Source organism: Delphinus delphis, chromosome 3 (assembly GCF_949987515.2).
Source record: "Delphinus delphis chromosome 3, mDelDel1.2, whole genome shotgun sequence".
Taxonomy (NCBI): domain Eukaryota; kingdom Metazoa; phylum Chordata; class Mammalia; order Artiodactyla; family Delphinidae; genus Delphinus; species Delphinus delphis.
In genome coordinates this window covers 72,643,466-72,661,948 of record NC_082685.1, presented here as the reverse complement: position 1 = coordinate 72,661,948, position 18,483 = coordinate 72,643,466, and the positions used below count along the sequence as shown (strand labels likewise).

General features: G+C 40.2%; 1 protein-coding gene across 1 annotated transcript in view; it reads left to right on the top strand.

Moving 5' to 3' along the window:
* The window catches only part of SNCAIP (synuclein alpha interacting protein), a 149,339-nt gene that overhangs the window by 110,261 nt on the left and 20,595 nt on the right, over window positions 1-18,483 (top strand). The window contains exons 5-7 of the mRNA XM_060006967.1: window positions 1,230-1,409; window positions 7,053-7,166; window positions 14,768-14,893. Coding sequence (XP_059862950.1) covers window positions 1,230-1,409; window positions 7,053-7,166; window positions 14,768-14,893 — 420 coding nt within the window. The remainder of the gene's footprint in view (window positions 1-1,229; window positions 1,410-7,052; window positions 7,167-14,767; window positions 14,894-18,483) is intronic.

The following is an 18,483-nucleotide window of genomic DNA, read 5'->3' as shown; positions in this document are numbered from 1 at the left end:
GTTTTATCCTGATCATTATTCAGAAGACTTGGACCAGGATGTTTGAAAGCATTTGCAGATAGAAACTTACCCTAGAGCTTGACTGCCCTCTGACCCACATGGAGTTTTTTTTTAGTTCCAGGTCTGCATGTCTAGGGAGAATGAAGAAGCTTTTCCAATGACTCTAGACACAGAGTTATATGATGTAAGAGAAGTCTGTTCTGCTTAGGCTCAGAGAAAACTAAACTGCAGTCACATTCCATCTGCCTACGTTGTTCTTTCCTGGCTTCCAGACTTGGATCAAACAGTAGTAAGCCTGAGCTGACACTGTGGTGTTAATTAAAGTCTCATTCAAGAAAATCATCACATCCTGGCAGTGTGATTCTACTTAGGGTAGAACCGTGAGTAGATAAGTACAATGCGCTTGGTCTGTTATCACACATCTTAGTGTTATAATAGGATGATATGATTGAACAGTTTTACAAAGTAAGGTAATATGTTTTTCATCTCCTGAAGATGTCTTTTCCACTTCTCCTGGCTCTTCCTCTCTATTTCTCCTTGGTTCATTCCTTTCTTTTGTCTTTCCCGTGTTTTCATGTTTCCCAAGTGATAAGACCTCTCCGTTTACCCAGTCTTTATCAACGAGTTTATACTCAGGGGACTGAACTTCACTAGAGGTGAAGGAACCAAAGGCCAGGTAGCCTCCAGATGCCCCGGGAGTTTGTTTAGGGATGAAAGTGTCTAGAGGTACCCGTGGGAGCATTGTCTGCGGCACTCATCACGTAGCTTGCCGTCAAAGCCAGCTCTCCACAGTTCAAGGCAACGCAGATGGTTAAGACAGGTAGTTCATTCATTTAACGAACCTACAACAGGGAATAAAACACAGCCTGGCCCTCAGAACTTAGCAGGAGTAGAGGAGACAGACAGGGAAGCTGCCAGTTACCATTCAGTGTCATCGCAGTTGTTAGAAAGCCAGCTTGGAACCGCTACAGACTTGCTGACTCCTGTCTGTCAGATGTCTCCCGTGAAGATAAGTCACTTGAGCATTCATGTTCTAAAGTGCAGTATAACAAAAATGTCATTGAAAATCATTAGAATTAATCGCAAGGAGTTCTGACTTATTAGAGCCCCATGGCTGCCACCAGAGCTTCTGGAAGCTCATCTCTTCTTCCCAGTGCCCAGAGCAAAACCTCCATAGCATCTCCTTGTGATTTATTGACTTAAGTTTTCTCCTCTCACTCTGTGTCTAGCCACACCTAGCTGCCGACAATCTAGACAAAATTCACGATGAAAGCGGAAACAATCTCTTACACGTTGCCGCAGCGCAGGGACACGCAGAATGTCTGCAGCATCTCACGTCTTTGATGGGAGAAGATTGCCTCAACGAGCGAAATGTGGAGAAGTTGACTCCAGCGGGCCTGGCCATCAAGGTGACTGGTTGGGGGCCGGGCCCTCCACAGCTAAAAGTTGGGTTTCTGTCTTTGAAGATTCCTAGTAAGTTTCAGTGTTAGAATGGTGGGAGAGAAGAGTGATATACCAAGCAAACAGCAAATGAACCTATTGTACTTAAAAGGTTAATCATTTCAGTCACTAGCTGCTTTGAGATTTCGAGACTATATTCCAATTTAGGGTAAGCTTCAAATCAGCTAATAAAGAGAAAGGAAAATGATCTGTTGCCGTTCTGAGAATTTCTGTTATTCTTAACCACCCCTGGATCTGTGTGAGACTGTTTCATTTTTTCCTAATGTGAGTATAATGAGCAAGACGAATGAGGAAAAGGTGTATTATAAAGGATGCTAGCACTCAGAAGTATTTCAGACAATAAAGTGGACTTCTAATGGATTACTTACATCTCAAGTTTAAACGTCTGCAGTATCAGGAGTTGTTTAGAATATCAGTGCCAAGTTTGCGTTTGGCTCTTGCAGAGTACAGTATGTTATCTGTCAAAAACTCCACATATTAATGCCGACTGGGATAGAGTTAAAACCTAGAAACTGTGGTACAGGAAAACATGGTCTTTTATAGCACTGCAGTGAGTGCCTCTGTAAAATGTAACACATCACTAGAAGGTTAACTATTAAACTAAAATTACTTTTAAGATCTTTGGTAAATAAATGTGGAATTCAGTCACATTTATTAATAAGCCAGAAGTGAAGTTTAGGGAAATATAATACATCTTGTGCTTCTGCATATGTACTTTACTTTACTTAATAGTTACGTCTTCTAAAAGCTGAATAATCATAATTTTTATAAATGGAATTATACTGAAATTTACTAGGGGAACTTGCTAGTTAAAGAAATCTGCTTGTGAATTCTCTGAAGAACGTGTTATATTTGAAAAACAAGCAGTTTCCTTCCCCAGTATACCTCTTATGCAAATCTGAATTTTTGTGTCTTCCATTTATTTATCATTCAGCAAAGATGAAACAGTTGTTTTCTGTTTTATTTAATGTTACTCAGTGATTAGCTTTTTTGAGCAAATAAGAAATCCATGACCCCAGCGAATATCATTTTCCTTTAGTTGTAAATGATGCTATGTCAGATTAAGAGGTGAACTGCAGGCAGCTATCAAGAAGAAAGAGAAATGAAATGTGAAGTCAAAGTCAAGCATGGTGGAGTTCAGCAATGTGTACGAGTCCACCAGGTACTGTGTTAAGCTGCTGGCAAAACAAATTTAAATGAGACATAGTCCCTTTTCTTAAGGAACTGATAGCCTGGTGGATAAGGCAGGTAAATTATCAGTAATACAAGTGCAGGATGGCGAATTCAGGATCTAGTCCCATGTCGGAATCCTGCAGGAAGGCAGGAGTTGGGTTTGGTAATCAGTGGGCATGTGTCAGTTATGACTAAAATATTCTTGCAATGCCAGTGATTGTTGACATTCACCTTGCCGTTTTAGTATTTATAAAATACAGTTCTCATTAGTTTTCCTGATTAATGGTGCATTTTGAATGTATTCTAACTACATAGTTGGATGAAGTGTTTTTGTTAATTTATATGCCCGAGTGCTTGTTCTGATAGGGTAAGGATCTTCAGAGTAGGAAAGTACATAAGAAATTTAGTGGTCATTAAGCCAACCCTGGGTAAACTCCTTCTATGGTATCCATATTAAGTGTTAATTCATTCTTAAACTGCTCCAGTCAACATAGGATCCCCATCATACAATCAGCATGCAAACTTAAACAATAAAATGTTTTTTGCTTCAATGAAGAACATACATCAAGCCCACAGGACTCAAAAGCTCTTAGAGTTTTGCGGTCTCAGGCTTTTCATACTTTACTTCTGGACAATGATCTGAGAACTGGAAGTATTCTTTTACTCCTTTGTTTAGTCTAGAATTTACAAAAGCAGTAAATACAAATATTTTATAATATATGCCACCCTCTTTGGCCGTCTGTCCTGACACATGTCCTGCCTCAGTCCATTAGTGTATTGTGATGGACATTGATGAAATTGAGGGAGTGCTAAGAAGTCATCATTCTTCCATTTTAGGACCCTGTTTTGAACACTAGTAACTAACTGGTGGTATTTCACCTCCTTAAGCACAGTTCTGAGAACCCTGCTGTCATTAAAGAAAACAAACTTGGTACAAATGGGCAGAAGTTGCTCAGATAATATGTGTTGGCTGACAGGAAGCAGAGTCAGAGACAAGGTATCAAATTAAAAGATTACATTAGAAAAGGGGCTCTGAAGTCATACCAAGGCTTAAGAACATCTCCCCACACTGTTAAACTCCTTAAATATGGAACATCATAAGTTCTTGCCAGCTACATGCAGACTTTATTGAGTGCTTTCTGGGGACCCAACACTAGATACTGTGGGAGTTCAACAGGCATTATTAAGTGCCCTTTGGCAACAGTTAAGCAAAATAATTGTAAAGAAAGATTTCTAAAAGGTGAGAACAGTCTGTTTTCTAAAATGGAGCCAGCACAAGAAATTACTTTAGAATCTAAACGGATTTGGAATGAAATAACCTTGATTCTCTTTTTATTTCTGAGTAAGCCCAAAGACAAAATGCTGGTCTGGTGAGAAAACATATAACCTACTGATATTCCTTTTTAACATACAGTGAGTGACCCAAGGCTCAGGGACTTCAGCAGGCAAAAATCTCCCAGTAGAATCTACTAACATTTTTTGTTTTCTTGGTATTTCTAATAATGGCAAGTGATACTGCTTTCAAACTCATAGTAGTGATATAGTATTTCCTTTTCCCTCTCTAGCAACTTTTTATTTGGTTAAACATTTCCTTGAGTAACTAAACCTAACACACATCTAACAGAACATTCTCCCCAACAGCAGCAGAATATGCATTTTTCTCAAGTGCACATGAAATAGTCTCCATGATAGACCATATGTTAGGTCATAAGACAGATCTCAATAAATTTAAAAGGATTAAAATCATACAAAGTATGTCCTTCCACCATAAAGAAATACAGTTAGGTATTAATAACAGAAGGGAATTTAAGATATTCACAAGTATATAGAATTACACCTCAAAATAATAATTGTATCAAAAGAGAAATTACAACAGAAATTGTAAGATATTTAGAGATGAATGAACATGCAACATACCAACATTTAAGCATGCAGCTAAAGCAATGCTTAGAGGGAAATTTATAGTTGTAAATGCATATGTTTAAAAAAGAAGGAGGAGGGGCTTCCCTGGTGGCACAGTGGTTGAGAGTCCGCCTGACGATGCAGGGGACACGGGTTCGTGCCCCAGTCCAGGAGGATCCCGCATGCCGCGGAGCGGCTGGGCCCGTGAGCCATGGCCGCTGAGCCTGCGCGTCCGGAGCCTGTGCTCCACAACGGGAGAGGCCACAGCAGTGAGAGGCCCGCATACTGCAAAAAAATAATAAAATTAAATTAAAAAATAAATTAAAAAAAGAAGGAAGAGGACGAGGAGGAGGAGGAAGATCTCAAATTATTGGCCTAATCTACCTCAAGAAACTAGAAAAATAAAGCAAACTAAATTCAAAGCAAGCAGAAGGAAGAAAATTAAAATTTTTTCAAGCAAAAATAAATGAAGTAGAGAATAGAAAAATAATAGAGAAAATCAGCAAAACTAAATTTGGTCTCATAAAAAGATTTTTAAAAATTAGCAAGCCTTTAGTTAGACTGACCAAAAAAGAGAGAGAGAGAAAGAAAGAGAGAGAAGACTCAAATTACTAAAATCAGAACTATTGCCTCATATTTTTGTGTTCTGTGTAAATATCCATTGATGTAAATTGTCTTGCCTCATAGACGCTCAGTATGGTTCCTACACCTTTCTTTATTCAGGGGGAATGAAGCACGTTGTGTCAGTGGGGTTTTTTAAATTCTCCTAAGAAACACTGCATGCTCAAATTGTGTAATTTAAGGAAAGTCTGTAATGAATTTTTATATACAAAAGGAGGGTGGGTGGATAGGGTGTAGGGAGCCTGTGAAGGAAAGTGCAGTATATTGGGGTCAGTAACAACCAGAGCACAGTTACCAACCCAGAGCCTGAAAGGGCAGGGGAAGGACCTTGAGATAGAGAGGGTTGAGTAGAACTGCTGACTTTTGACCTTTGACTGGTGGCAGGACTCAGCCGACTAGTGGCACCTCCATAAAGGGGGAGTTGAGAACAAGGGGGACCTCAAACTCACTCTCTTTTCCTGGTCTCCTGTTACTGCTTTCCATTAGCCAAACCCAGTCAGAAGCCAGGGGGCAAGGGAGCCAACACATACAGATCAGCCTCCCTGGGCAGAAAGGAGGGCAGAAACAGGAGGAGATAGATCTGAATGGGGCACCTGGAAGCTATTCAGCACACACCTGATCATGCTAGATGCCCCAATCAGAGAGAACTATTCTGCGGGTGAATAGACGGAAGTTGACTACTTGAAATTCCATTATCCAAATAGGAGTAAATGAAGAATGAGCAGATTACCCGCCCTGTCTTGTTTTTAGAATAGGCTTCCCTGACTTCATGCCCACAGTAGTTCTTTTCTCCTGTGCTAAGGTCCCACACCATGCAAATCAGGAATGCAGTTGAATGTCTCATTTGTCTTATGGAGTTATTGTGAGGATCTAAGAGAGCATTCTAATACAGTGTAAGGTGACGTATTATGTGCTTAGTAAGCTGACATGCATCGCCTCATTTGACCTTTACAGTAACTCCATGAGGTAGCTGCTACTAACCCCTGCTATTTCATAGATGAGAAAATTGAGTATCAGAGAGATGAGGTAAGTTGTTCAAAGTCTCGTAACTAAGTGGTGGATTAAGGGTTTAAATCCATTCCAAAGTCTGGGTCTTAATCACTAGGTTACATATGTCACGACTGCCTTCCTGGTTTGCACAGTGTGGGATCCGAGCACAGGAGAACAGGGCTACTGTGGGCAGGAAATCAGAGAAGGCTTCAGTGAAAGTAGCATTTGAGCCAGTGTAACGGGATTATTTTCCTTTTCTTTATTTTGGACTCCTAACATGCTAACCTATCAAGAGAAAAAGCAGAGTTAATGGATAAACAAATTGTGGTATATTTATACAATGGAATACTTCTCAGCAATAAAAAGGAATAAACTATCTCCAAGCACTAGCTTGGGTGAATCTCAGAAGGATTATGTTGGGTGAAAGAAGCCAGATGCAAAGGAGTACATACTCTATTCTGCTGTGATAGGAATCATAGTGGTCGCCTGGGCAAAGGGGAGGGGTATGAGAGCAAAGGAGTACTAGAAACGTGGGTGTGCGGTGGAAATGTTCTACATCTTGACTGGAGTTGTAGTTAACAAGAGAATATATTTGTCAAAATTCATGAAACTGTACTTTAAAAAGAGTATATTTCATAGTTCGCAAATTATACCTCAATAAGTTGATTTTAAAATAACTGATGAAATTATGAAAATGTATTAAGTAAAAATTATGCAGTTGATTTAGAGTCAAAATTACTGTTCAGAAATAGAATAGGTGATATACATTTATTGTAAATGAATTAAGCCAGATATAAAAGCCAAAATTCATGTGATTTTTTTTCCCTTGGTAAAATTACCACCTGTGAGGTATTTTTTCAAACCTGAATTACCTTAAATTTCTTTTTTTTTTCTTTTTAATCTAGAATGGTCAATTGGAGTGCGTACGCTGGATGGTGAGTGAAACAGAAGCCATTGCTGAATTGAGTTGTTCTAAGGATTTTCCAAGCCTTATTCATTACGCAGGTTGCTTCGGCCAGGTATGAAGAAATTTTTAATTATCTTCTATTTGCATGCTATGTAATCTGTCTCTCTTTAAATTTTTAGTCCATCAAAATCCAAACATAAAAAATCATCAAAAATGTATTCAAAGATTTATAAGCAGTGATATTCATTGCAGTATTTTTTATATGAAAGAAATGTTTTAAACAACCTAAATATTCCAGATAGGATATTGGATAAATGATGAAGCAACATCCATATGATGGAATTTTACAGAAAAATATTCATTATATAATATTGAATTAAAATGTATGATACAAAACTGTTCCTGTAATTTGGTACCAACTTTGAATTTTGGAGAGAGAGAAAGAGAAATAGATAATAAAACTAGAAAAAACTATGTCACAACTTGTTTTTATAGTAATTATCACTCAGGGTAGAATTATAAGTGGCTTTTATTTTCTTTCTTATATTTGTCACTTTTTTCCAAATTTCCTACAATAAACAAACTTAACTTTTGTCAAAAGGAAAAATGATAGATTTTCTTGAAACCAAAATTAAGAAGAAAATCTTTGGTATGGCATTAATCGAGGAAGTCTCCGTCCATTAAAGATAAGCAATCACACTAACTAAATGAGTCTCAGTTACAACCAGTTTCTGCGTTAGGAAATCCCAGTGTGAGTAACTGATGTACACAGATCACAGTCCAGTGTATGCAGTAAAAAATCATCACTAACTCCCTTTGAGAAGGGTGAGTATAAATTATCTTTTTAAAAAAAATTGGAACCACAAAATGCCAATCTCCGTCTTAAAAAAATATAAATAAAGTCAGCACTGTATTAAAATAGATTTAATCACATTTGTTTGTGGCAAAGAAAATTGCTTCTCATGCATATAACCTTATCCCTTTGGCTTCATACACTTTCCCAGTGGCAGTAAATTGTGGTATTGTCAACAAGAGATTATGCTTTTTCAAGCATGCCAATCTCAAATTTTAAAAATAGACTCCTAGAATATTACCACAGCCTTTCTTCAGGGGGAGTCATGTTAGGTGATAGTTTATTTTGTGCCATGGTAACTTCAATTAATATATATGTAATGTTTCCTATATGTACCAAGCACCATGCCGTTGGATTTTGTGTACATTATCTGCCTTATGCCTTAAAACAACCTTATTGGATTCTGTTGTTTTTATCCCCATTCTATAGATGAGGAGAATGAAAAAAGAAATCTTAAGTGGCTTGCATGTGGTCTAATGGCTAGTAAGAGCAAAGGCTGGATCTCAACTCAGGTCCTTTGGCTTTGGGACCAGATTCTGGTTTTCCTCCATTTGTGTAGATAATTTGTATAGCTTGTTTACAGTGGCACGGATACAGCTGCAGAAGTCCTTTTTTACAATTTTATCTCACAATACGTTGTGATATTTGGAGTGTCTTAACACAGCTCGTATGAAATTCATGGAATGAAGAAAGGAGCAGGAAGAACATTTAAAATTTGTAAAAGCCAATGTCTTTGAAATAATGACTCCGTTTTCTTCGTGTATTGCATTTATGAGCCCCAGTCATGGTGCTCTACAAACAAACATAAGAATTAATAAGATTTGTTAAGATGCCCTTTTTTTGCTTAGACTGGCAAAGGGGAGAAAATGACCAAAAGAATCATTAAGACAATAGTCTTCATAAATCATTCTCAGTATAAAACAAAATTTTATGTCTTCTCAAATTGTCTGAGTAATTGTTTCATACCCCTGATTTCACTTGCTTATGTAAAGCCTAAAGAGGAATTTCAGATATCAGTGAAAAGGCTGACTGCACTTTTGGAAGAGCTTGCCAAAGAAAAGGAGGAAAGGATTGCACTGCTGTTCTGAGACTTTAAGTCAATAATTGGGCATCCGGCCTTCTTTGTCCTGAGCAGTGTTGCTTATATGTGCCAGTTTCTCTCTTCAGCTCTCACAGCAGGCTTCTCATAATTTTGAAGCTATTGGGACAGAACAAAAGAAAGTGCCATTCCTGGGACTGGCTGGGTGATAGTGTAGTTTGCTTGGCTGGACTAGAGGAAAATATGGAAATTAGTGACCTATGTGAAGAGCCATGTCAAACATTTGCTTCATGTTAGTATCAGTCTTCAGATTGTTATTTCAAGCTGATAAGCATTTTTAATGACCTCAAGTACAGCAAGGCATTCCAGCAGTGCCTTCAGGAGAGCATTCCTAACTACGTAGAAAACGTAGAAGCCCATTAGGACTGCAAATTCTGCCCAGCCATCCTACATCCACCGCGACCACTTATGTAACAGATAACCTGTGGAGATGCTGAACTTGGAACCATTACAAGGCTAATATTTTCACAAGGAAGACTGTTATTGAACAGTTTTCTAATGGATTCAGCACATGCAGGTTTTTCTACATCAAGCAGGCACTTGAGTGTGTTCTGGTCTTGTTTCTTCAGTAAATACCCTTGGAAAGGACAGTACAGAGGAAAATTCCTCTCTGGGTTTATTTTAGTTGCCCTCTGCCCCTCCTATAGATTCTTAAAGAATGAGCTCCATTTGACTCGCAATTTGTGTCCTTTTACTGGTTAAAATTACCTTTAAGGGCTCCAGAACCACAGGGTAGCCAGCAGTTTTTAGTGGTCTTCTGGAGTGGTAGATCTTTGGGTGATAGGAATTGATTTTCTTCCTCTTGACACACCAGGTCTCGGAGGGGGCAGCTATTTCATTCCCTGATTGTACCTAGCAGAACCGGCCACGGGGAGCATGAAGGTGAAGGCATGAGGGACGCTCAGGGAATGAGCAGGGGCGTCCTCGGATGGGCCTGCTTTGCTGTCCCTTGAGAGAGATGCTTGCTGGCGAAACAATTGAGACAGAATTGTCTCAAGTCAAAGTCACCGCCTGTGTAACTTGGGCGGTTTTATTCGAACATGAAGGTTCAGATGGTGTCGTCCAGGATCCCAGCAAAGCTCTTGCCCTCAGGTGCTTGGGGGCTCCGGCTTGTTTCGCATTGGTCACTGGTTCAGTGGGCTCTCTGATACTTTCAACATCAGACTTATCATTTTGTTTCTGAATCTTTCATGTGACTTTTGGTCAAGGAGTTTTGCTACGGAAACAACAGGAATCATAGCATTAAGCATTTACCAAGAAAGAGCACATTTGCCTACGCTATGTTCATTCTCCATTTTAAATGTTTGCCCTGATACAGATCAAAAAAAAAACAAAAAGCACTTTTTCAAAAAAGAAAAAGCTCAGCGGTTCCTACGAATGGTCATGAATAGGCATGCTGGTGAGGGGGCTCCTCCCACAGGCTGTGTTATCGTTTTTCCACGGTTTACTTTAAAAAGGGGAAATATTCTGTTGACTTTATTGTTTCATTGTCATGGGGTAGAAAAAAGTAAACAACACTGAAAGGGTTATGATTGCAGATGAAAGCAAACTGAAAAATCTTTGAATGGCACAAGCATTCATCTGTTCTCCAAGGACCTTTGAAAAAGCTTAACCAACACAGAGCTCCACAACCCACAGACTGACAGTTAATGTGATTTCTGTGACCCAAGGGTTGGAAAGGGAGTGTGTCCTTTATGGAGTCAGGGGTCATGGGGCAATGAGCCATGGTGGATATTCATATTCAGAAGACAGAGAACATTAGCTCCTGGGTCTGAGTTTAAATCCTAGCCCTTGCATACATTTACATTTTTTAAAAAAAGAAAAGGTCTCCCTGGACCTCAGTTTCCTCATCTTTAAAATGGAGATAATAGAACCTTCTGTACAGGGTTACTCTGAGGTCCAAATGAGAAAAGCCACATGAAGCACTGCCCACTGCCAGCACATATTAGACACTAGGTAAATGTTGGCTATTATGGTTATTGGATACCTTCCACTTTATTATTTTTATAAATATTATTTAATATATTTATTTCACTATGAGTGAAGTAGCAGAGAAATTGGACAAAGAATTATTTAGGCCTTAACCTATTTAATCAATTCTTAGATGTATTTTTTTTTCACATTTTACTATCTCTAGATTCTACATTTATCTTACAGTAAATGACAATATGAGATTATTGCTGGCCATCCTTTTACATTTGAACGTGTCAAAAACTGGAGTGAATCTTATAATTGATGGCACGTTAGAGTTGATAACCTATGATCACAGACAAAGCTGCTTCCTTTTGAACTTATGGCTGTAACAAAACTGTAGACATTTTATTGATACCAGTAATAAACCGGTGGCATAGTTTTCAATTACATTTTTAATTGGACTGTCCAGCAAATCTCATAAATTACATGCATTAATTGCCGCTTTAAATAAATTGCATTGCCTTTAAGAACGTGCAAAATACAACATTAAAACAGGTCACCAAAAGAGCAGAAAATCTCAAGAGGAGGAAACAAGTACATGAAGTAGGTTTCAAGTCGTTAGATGTAAGTTGAATGGGTAGGTGGGTGCGTGGGTGATTGGGTGGAACGTCAGTTGCAGAGGCATTCTGTAAAACAGAAATAATACAGAAGAGCCAGCCCATCCGTGGGACTGCATTGGTAAGTTGAATGGGTAGGTGGGTGCGTGGGTGATTGGGTGGAACGTCAGTTGCAGAGGCATTCTGTAAAACAGAAATAATACAGAAGAGCCAGCCCATCCGTGGGACTGCATTGGATGTTCTCTGAAAGCAATGCCTATGGGAAAATGAAGATCTGAAGTTACATTCTTCCTTTAACATCTTCCTGATACATACACACACACACATACACACACATACACACCACGCACACACTGGTGGGGGGCAGAGGAGAGAACCCGCGGAATGTCTAAAAGATAAAAGAAGAGGTGGGCATCGTTGCATATATATCTATAACATGTATGCATTTACAAGGGCCTTCTTAGTTGGAGAAAATAGCTGTATTTGTTCTGTTCTCCTTACTAGATATTTGTCAAATAAGTCACTGTTTAAATTGTAGGACTGTGGATCTCTGCTGGAATGTTCTCCAGAATCAGAGCAGAAAGCATTTCTCAGAGACTGGATGCTAAACATGCTTTTACCCAAACCAAGGGATTCTAGCCATCTCCATGTCCCTCTCAGAAATCCTAAGTGGACAGCCAGCCCATCCCTTTGAGCAGTGCTTCTGTGCACCGTATCGTAGGGGAGATTGTCATTTCCATCGATTTCTCAGTGAACAGGCCAGTTGCATAGCTTCTTATTAAAGTAAATTGTCCACTGCAGAACACAAAACTGAATTGGAGGGGCTGGGCAAAGACGTGCCTTGTTCTGAACAATAGGATAAACATTCTTCCTTTATGTAAGTCTTGCATGTTGAATTGGGTAAGAGCCTTAATTATAGGAAAGAATTATCCATGACATCGTAAGAAAAGCAGGCAGGTTGTCATAACAGTATGGACTGCACCTGACTGGGAGAGTCAGGGGCCAAGGCAACTCCTGCCTCACACAGACCTTGCCCTGTTCTCCCAGGTCATCAAGCCCCTGCAAAGTCCAGGTCTCTAGATTCTTCCCAGATTTCTACAAAGGGAAAATTCCTAGTCTTAGGAATAGTATTCTATTTCCTATAACTCCATTACTGTAAGTTATTCAGTTATATTCAGTTATTCGAAACACTGAATTATAATAAAGGGCATTTTCTATGCATGTGGAATAGACATATCCACTATAATATTTAATTGAGTCTGAAAAACATGAAAGTATGCCTGACAAGAAGGTACATATAAAACGTTTCTGAGTATCTTGAACTCCTCTGAACTTTACTTGCTAAAGAGAGAAGCTGCTAGAGTATCAGAGAATATCCAGTTGTCTTCTTCAGTTTTCTGATTTGTAAAATAATTGAATTGGATCATTCCCTAAAATCTCTGCCACTTCGCATTTTTAACATTTAATATCATGGGGGTCACCACAAACTTGACAATGACATTGAAGATGGCAGCACTGTCCTTTTCACCAGTAGGGGCCCAGCAACCTGCCCGCTTGATGTTTCTGTGTCTTAGGCATTGACTTCTAACCAGTTGGTCATGTCATTGATCTTGAGGTACACCCACTCATCCAGATCTTTTCAGGAGTTAAGATCACATGGTTCGATCATCTGTCTCCAGATAAAAATATTTCGGTTTTTTCCCTACCTAATTAGGAAAAATAAAGGAAGTTGTTGTACCTTATGCATTCGAAACATCACCTGCTCTGGTCCAAATGTCACTCCCAGCTTCCTCCAAGTTTGCCTCTGAAGAAGAGGATTAAGCACATCAGCCTATCTTATCGTACTCCTACCTCCCAACCCTAGCCTCCAGGCTTTGCTCCACCTCATTCTCTAGGGACGTGGAGGGTTTCACTTCCTACAAGGTCTGTCTGCTTTTGCAGCTAACGCTTACCATGCTTTCCCGGGGTGCATTCTTGGTCGGTTGTAGGTATTGATTACATTTTCTCTCCTTGCTCTTTAGAGGGGTTACTCCCTGCTTGCTCGTGTAAAAAAAGGTGTGGTACAAATATTCAGTCTCTCCCTGATGTCACTGATGCCTTTATAAACAGTGCCCTGTTCCCCACATGAGGGGAGAAACATGAAAGGAGCTGGCTATTTTTATCCAGCATTCCTTTAGCAGATTAGTTGGCATGTTCAGAAGGTGAAGGCAAATTTAATCCAGAAAAATATAAAAGTTCATGACCAGTCCAAGCAAATAACTGGAAAAGAAAATCCTTTAAAAGGCTAAGGAGAGGTTCAAGGCTATTTCAAACGCATGATCATCTTTTTAAATGTCAAATTCCACCCACTAAACTTCATGCTGTTGTTTTTACCACTCTCATATTTTTTTAACATTATGTTTAATTTTTCTATTTTAAAACAGTGAATTCCCATCCCCGTGCTTTCTCCTGAGGCCAAACGTAACATGTAAATACCACAAAAGACTCAGTGGGTAAAATGCAAACAGATTATGACAACACACACTGACTGTTCTGTGTCTTTGCTTTTGAAAGGTTGTGTTCAAAGCTTTGGGTCCCCTTCCTTTAACATAGAAGAAGAGAAAGATTTATCTGTTAAAACAAACAAACAAAAAAAACACCAACATTTGGTCAGAAAAATCAAGAGGGTCCCAGTTTTATTTCAGTGTGGTTATCTTATACTTAGCAACTTAAGATGTTGCCTCTTTTTTGTAAGCTGATTGATTGTACGGTATGGGATTAGGAAGGCATGGTTGAAGCATGATAAACTTAAAGTAGAAGCTGGGTATCTCAATAGTCCAAGGTTTTACAATAATATTCTTGAAGCCTCCAGATAATATAACAAAGTAACAAAAACATTGCCTTAGACTCAAAAGACTGGGCTGGTTCCAACGTTGACTGTCTCACTGTGTGACTGAGGAGGTACTCAAACTTTCTGTGAATCAGTTTTCCCACCTGTAGAATAAGTAAGCAAAACAAGAGCGTTTCTGAGATAACTTTCTGCTCTTCAAATTCTCAGAGCATTCTTCTTTCATTAACTTTAGTCAGAGATGCAAGAATTTTCAGTTCATACTGAATGGAAATGTCCTCCTCGTAAGGTAAGCTTGGCTATATCTAAGCTTCACATGTTGGAGTTCTGTTTTCCTCTGTCCTTATATTAGACTTCACTACGTGACAGTCTATTAATTCCAGCCTGTCCTTGTGTTTAATAGGAAAAGATTCTGCTGTGGCTTCTTCAGTTCATGCAAGAGCAGGGCATCTCACTGGATGAAGTAGACCAGGAAGGCAACAGCGCCGTTCATGTGGCTTCCCAGCATGGCTACCTCGGGTGCATACAGGTACACAGGCCCTGCTGCTCTGGAGAGAGAAATGAGTGCATCAAGTAATAAAACAAAACATGGGAATTTTGTTCACTGGGAGAATGTCTGGATTAAATCAGCTTTTCCTCTTATAGTGGATCGTGAGGAGTCAAACTGATACGTTTGTATTTCCAGAAATGCACACAAACACTGGCATCAGTAGCTGTCTGGGTTTCTCCTGGAGTGTCACAGGATGTTGAAGGGGACACTTCTTGCCCTTGCAGCATTACCTTAAAACCCCAATGCTGAGGACAATGAAGTACCCCATGTTCTCAAGACAGCAGGAAACCACTACCAGACTGACATCGCTGAGTCCGTCACATGGAGGGTGCGCCCTTCCTGCTGTCATTAGCACACTTCGCCTTCCCAAATGTCTGAAACACAGGACCGAATTTTTAAGAAAGAATGAGAAGAATTCCTCAGAGTAGCAAGCAGGAGGCTTAGGAGAGAGAGTGGTGTCGTTTTCTTCTCCCGTTCTTTGTAGTAGGACTGAGCTTCCCCAAAGCATTCAAAAAGTCCCAGAACTGATTACAGGAGGCCCTCGATATTGGTCCCCTCTGCCCGTGGGCAGGCTCAGCAGGGCCTCAGTTGGCCAGCCGCTCCACCCAAGAGCCTCCGGTGGCCTCATCCTTTTAGCCCAACATACCCTGGGAATATTACCATGTCCTTTGTGTGCAGTGATGTAGAGAGGTTGGGGAGCAGAGCCACAGGAGGTGGGGAGGCCCTTCCCCCTGCCCCAGGCCACTTGGAGGTACATCCAGGAGAGCTGCTTAGAGAGCACAGGGTTCCTACAGGAAGAGGGGTTGGCCTCTCGTCCCACAGCTGAATGCAGAGCTGCACAAAGCTGAGCCACACCCAGTGCCGCCATCCTAACAGCACATAGTGGGAGGCCCTGCGAGAGTCCTCAGAAGCTTGGGGCACACGTGAATGTGAAAACTGGGTATTTATTATATACAATAGTTTACATCTGCTAATCCCAAACTCCCAGTCCTTCCTTCTCCCACCCCCCTGTATAGCATAGGGAAATAGTCAATGTCCTGTGATAAACCATAATGGGAAAGAATATTAAATTAAAAATGTCTCTGTGTATAACTGAGTCACTTTGCCGTACAGCAGAGATTAGTACAGCATTGTAAATCAGCTATACTTCAATTAAAAAAAATTTTTTTTAAACTGGATAGGCTTTTTTACCTAGAAAATGTAAGGCCCTGACTGACAAAACGAAGAGAGAAGAGAGCTGAAGAGAAGGAGGGAGAGTGACAGTGTGAGGAGAGGAAAAGCTTTGAATTGGAAACAGAGTTTAGAATTGACCTGGAATTTAATTTATGAACATAAATCATAATTACCAGAGTCCAACCAGTCACACCATTCTCATCATTGAAAATGACCCAACATCTATGGATTTGTTCCCACATCTGCCTGAGATGTAGGAAAGGGTGATTGACAACGTACGGCTGAAGGCCATGATTAAAGAAAATACTTTTACCGCACCAGATTTATACAGTTCAAAGTATGCGTATGTAAGAACTCTAAGAAAACAACACTCTTTTTCAGCCTTATTAGGTATTGTTTCTTTTATTCCAAACTCAACGGGTACTTACTGAGGTCCTACTGTGAGCAAGGTAGACTGTATCTCAGAGAGAAAACTGGGAAGTGAGAACTTGCTCGGGAAGGTAGAGAGGACTCAGGGAATTCAGACAATGTGGAAAAGCAGTAAACGTAAGAGGCAAGAGATTCATAAAACCGGAAAGCAGAGGTCACAGCGAAAAGCCCTCTGCAGAGTCTCCTCACATGCAACCACTCTGTGGAAAGCCACGCTGATAGGAAATATTTCAAGTGTCTGGGAAGTTTCCCCACTGTTGTTGGCGAAGCGTGCATCTTCTAATTTAAGACACCAAGTTGTAAAAGGAGTGATGAGAAAAGAGAGAAATTTAAATTTTTACCAGGATCTGCAGAAAGATGAAAGGAGTAGCATTACTTTTTGTGGAGGAAAAATAATTAAATGAAGACGGAAAACTTCATTTTTCCATGTGACAAAACACTCTATATTTAATAGTATTGAAGTAGACTGTTTTTATCAGCCAGTAAATGACTGCAACCCAAAGAAAACCAGCTGATATCACTAATTCTGTTTGAGATCTCACTTATTTTCCTTCTTAATATGTGAGGAGAGGCAGTCTGTCTTTTCAGAGTGTTCGTCTCTCCACTTAACACAAATGATATTTTTGGCGCTAGACACCATGGATGTGGAAACTTGAATAATCTTGGAAGCGGGTCTATCCACTGGGTGGGAGAATAAAAAAAAAAATAGGTACGAAGAGATTGAAAGTAGAAAAGGGGGTGAGCGAGGACCTTTATGAAGTGAAGAGGAGAACTGAGTATGGAAAACATTGGAAAGATAACTGCAGAGGCCAGAGTCAAGGGGAGCGATAATAGTGCGTTTATGCTGAGTCTCTGAGAGCTCAGGGTGAGGTGATCTCTGCGACACCCTGTGACGTGGGTGGCAGTGGCCTTATAGCACCTTTTGTGGTGAGTGATCCTAAACCGAGAGGAAAATGAGGCTCCTTAATGACTTCTGAGTCTAAGGAGTCTAGGAATTTAAAAATCACAAGTATTTCTTGTGGAAAAAACATTTTCTGTTACTAAAATAAATCCAGAGGTCTACAGACTGATCTTGATAGCGTCAAAAAATACGGCAGACTCTGACAGTTGATTAATGTGGGTGTAACAGCTTTCTGTGGGGTCTGTTGTCATCACAGCATAAAAACAAGAGAGTTTTGATTTTTTTTTAAATTAACCATGTCAGGGAATTCCCCGGCGGTCTAATGGTTAGGACTCCGGGCTTTCATTGCCAAGGGCAAGGATTCAGCCCCCGATCAGGGAACTAAGATCCCACAAGCCGAGGTGCAGACAAAAAAAAAAAATTAACGATGTCAACCGTGCTCCATCAAATCTCTCTCCCCTCTACTAATGGTACCCTGGCCAGATTCCTTAACTTTTTGCTTTTGTTTGACTATTAACAAATTTACTTCAAACCAGTTTAAAATCTCAGTCTTATTTCTGGTTCAAAGCATTCTCCTCCCCAACCCAGATCAGACTCAGGGTGAGAGGGACTTGGTACGGGACGGAGGCATGACTGGTTTTTTACACACCACCTTAGCTCCTATTCCCCTCTCTCTTCTGGGCTCCGGTGTTGGGGACAAAGGGGAGGTATGGAGAGAAAAAGTCAACTGTCTCTTTGCTTTACTGCCAGAGGTCATGGCATCTCCCTGAAAGTTGTCTTGCTTCTTTAGCTCACTATGGTTGGCCACTGATGCCCTCTGGGGAAGCCTTCAGAGGCTGAATCTCTGGTGGGCACGGTGGGTGGGGACTTCAGAGGGTCCTCTAGAGTCTTCCCACTGATACCTGAGACAGGAGATCTGGCCCCGACCTCACACCCTTCTCCGCCATACAGTCCCCTCCACCTGTGTTGCACCCCACCGCCTCCTGTTGCTAAAGAGCCCTCTCCTTTTTTTTCTTTTTAATTTTTTAATTTATTTTATTTATTTATTCTTTTGGTTGCATTGGGT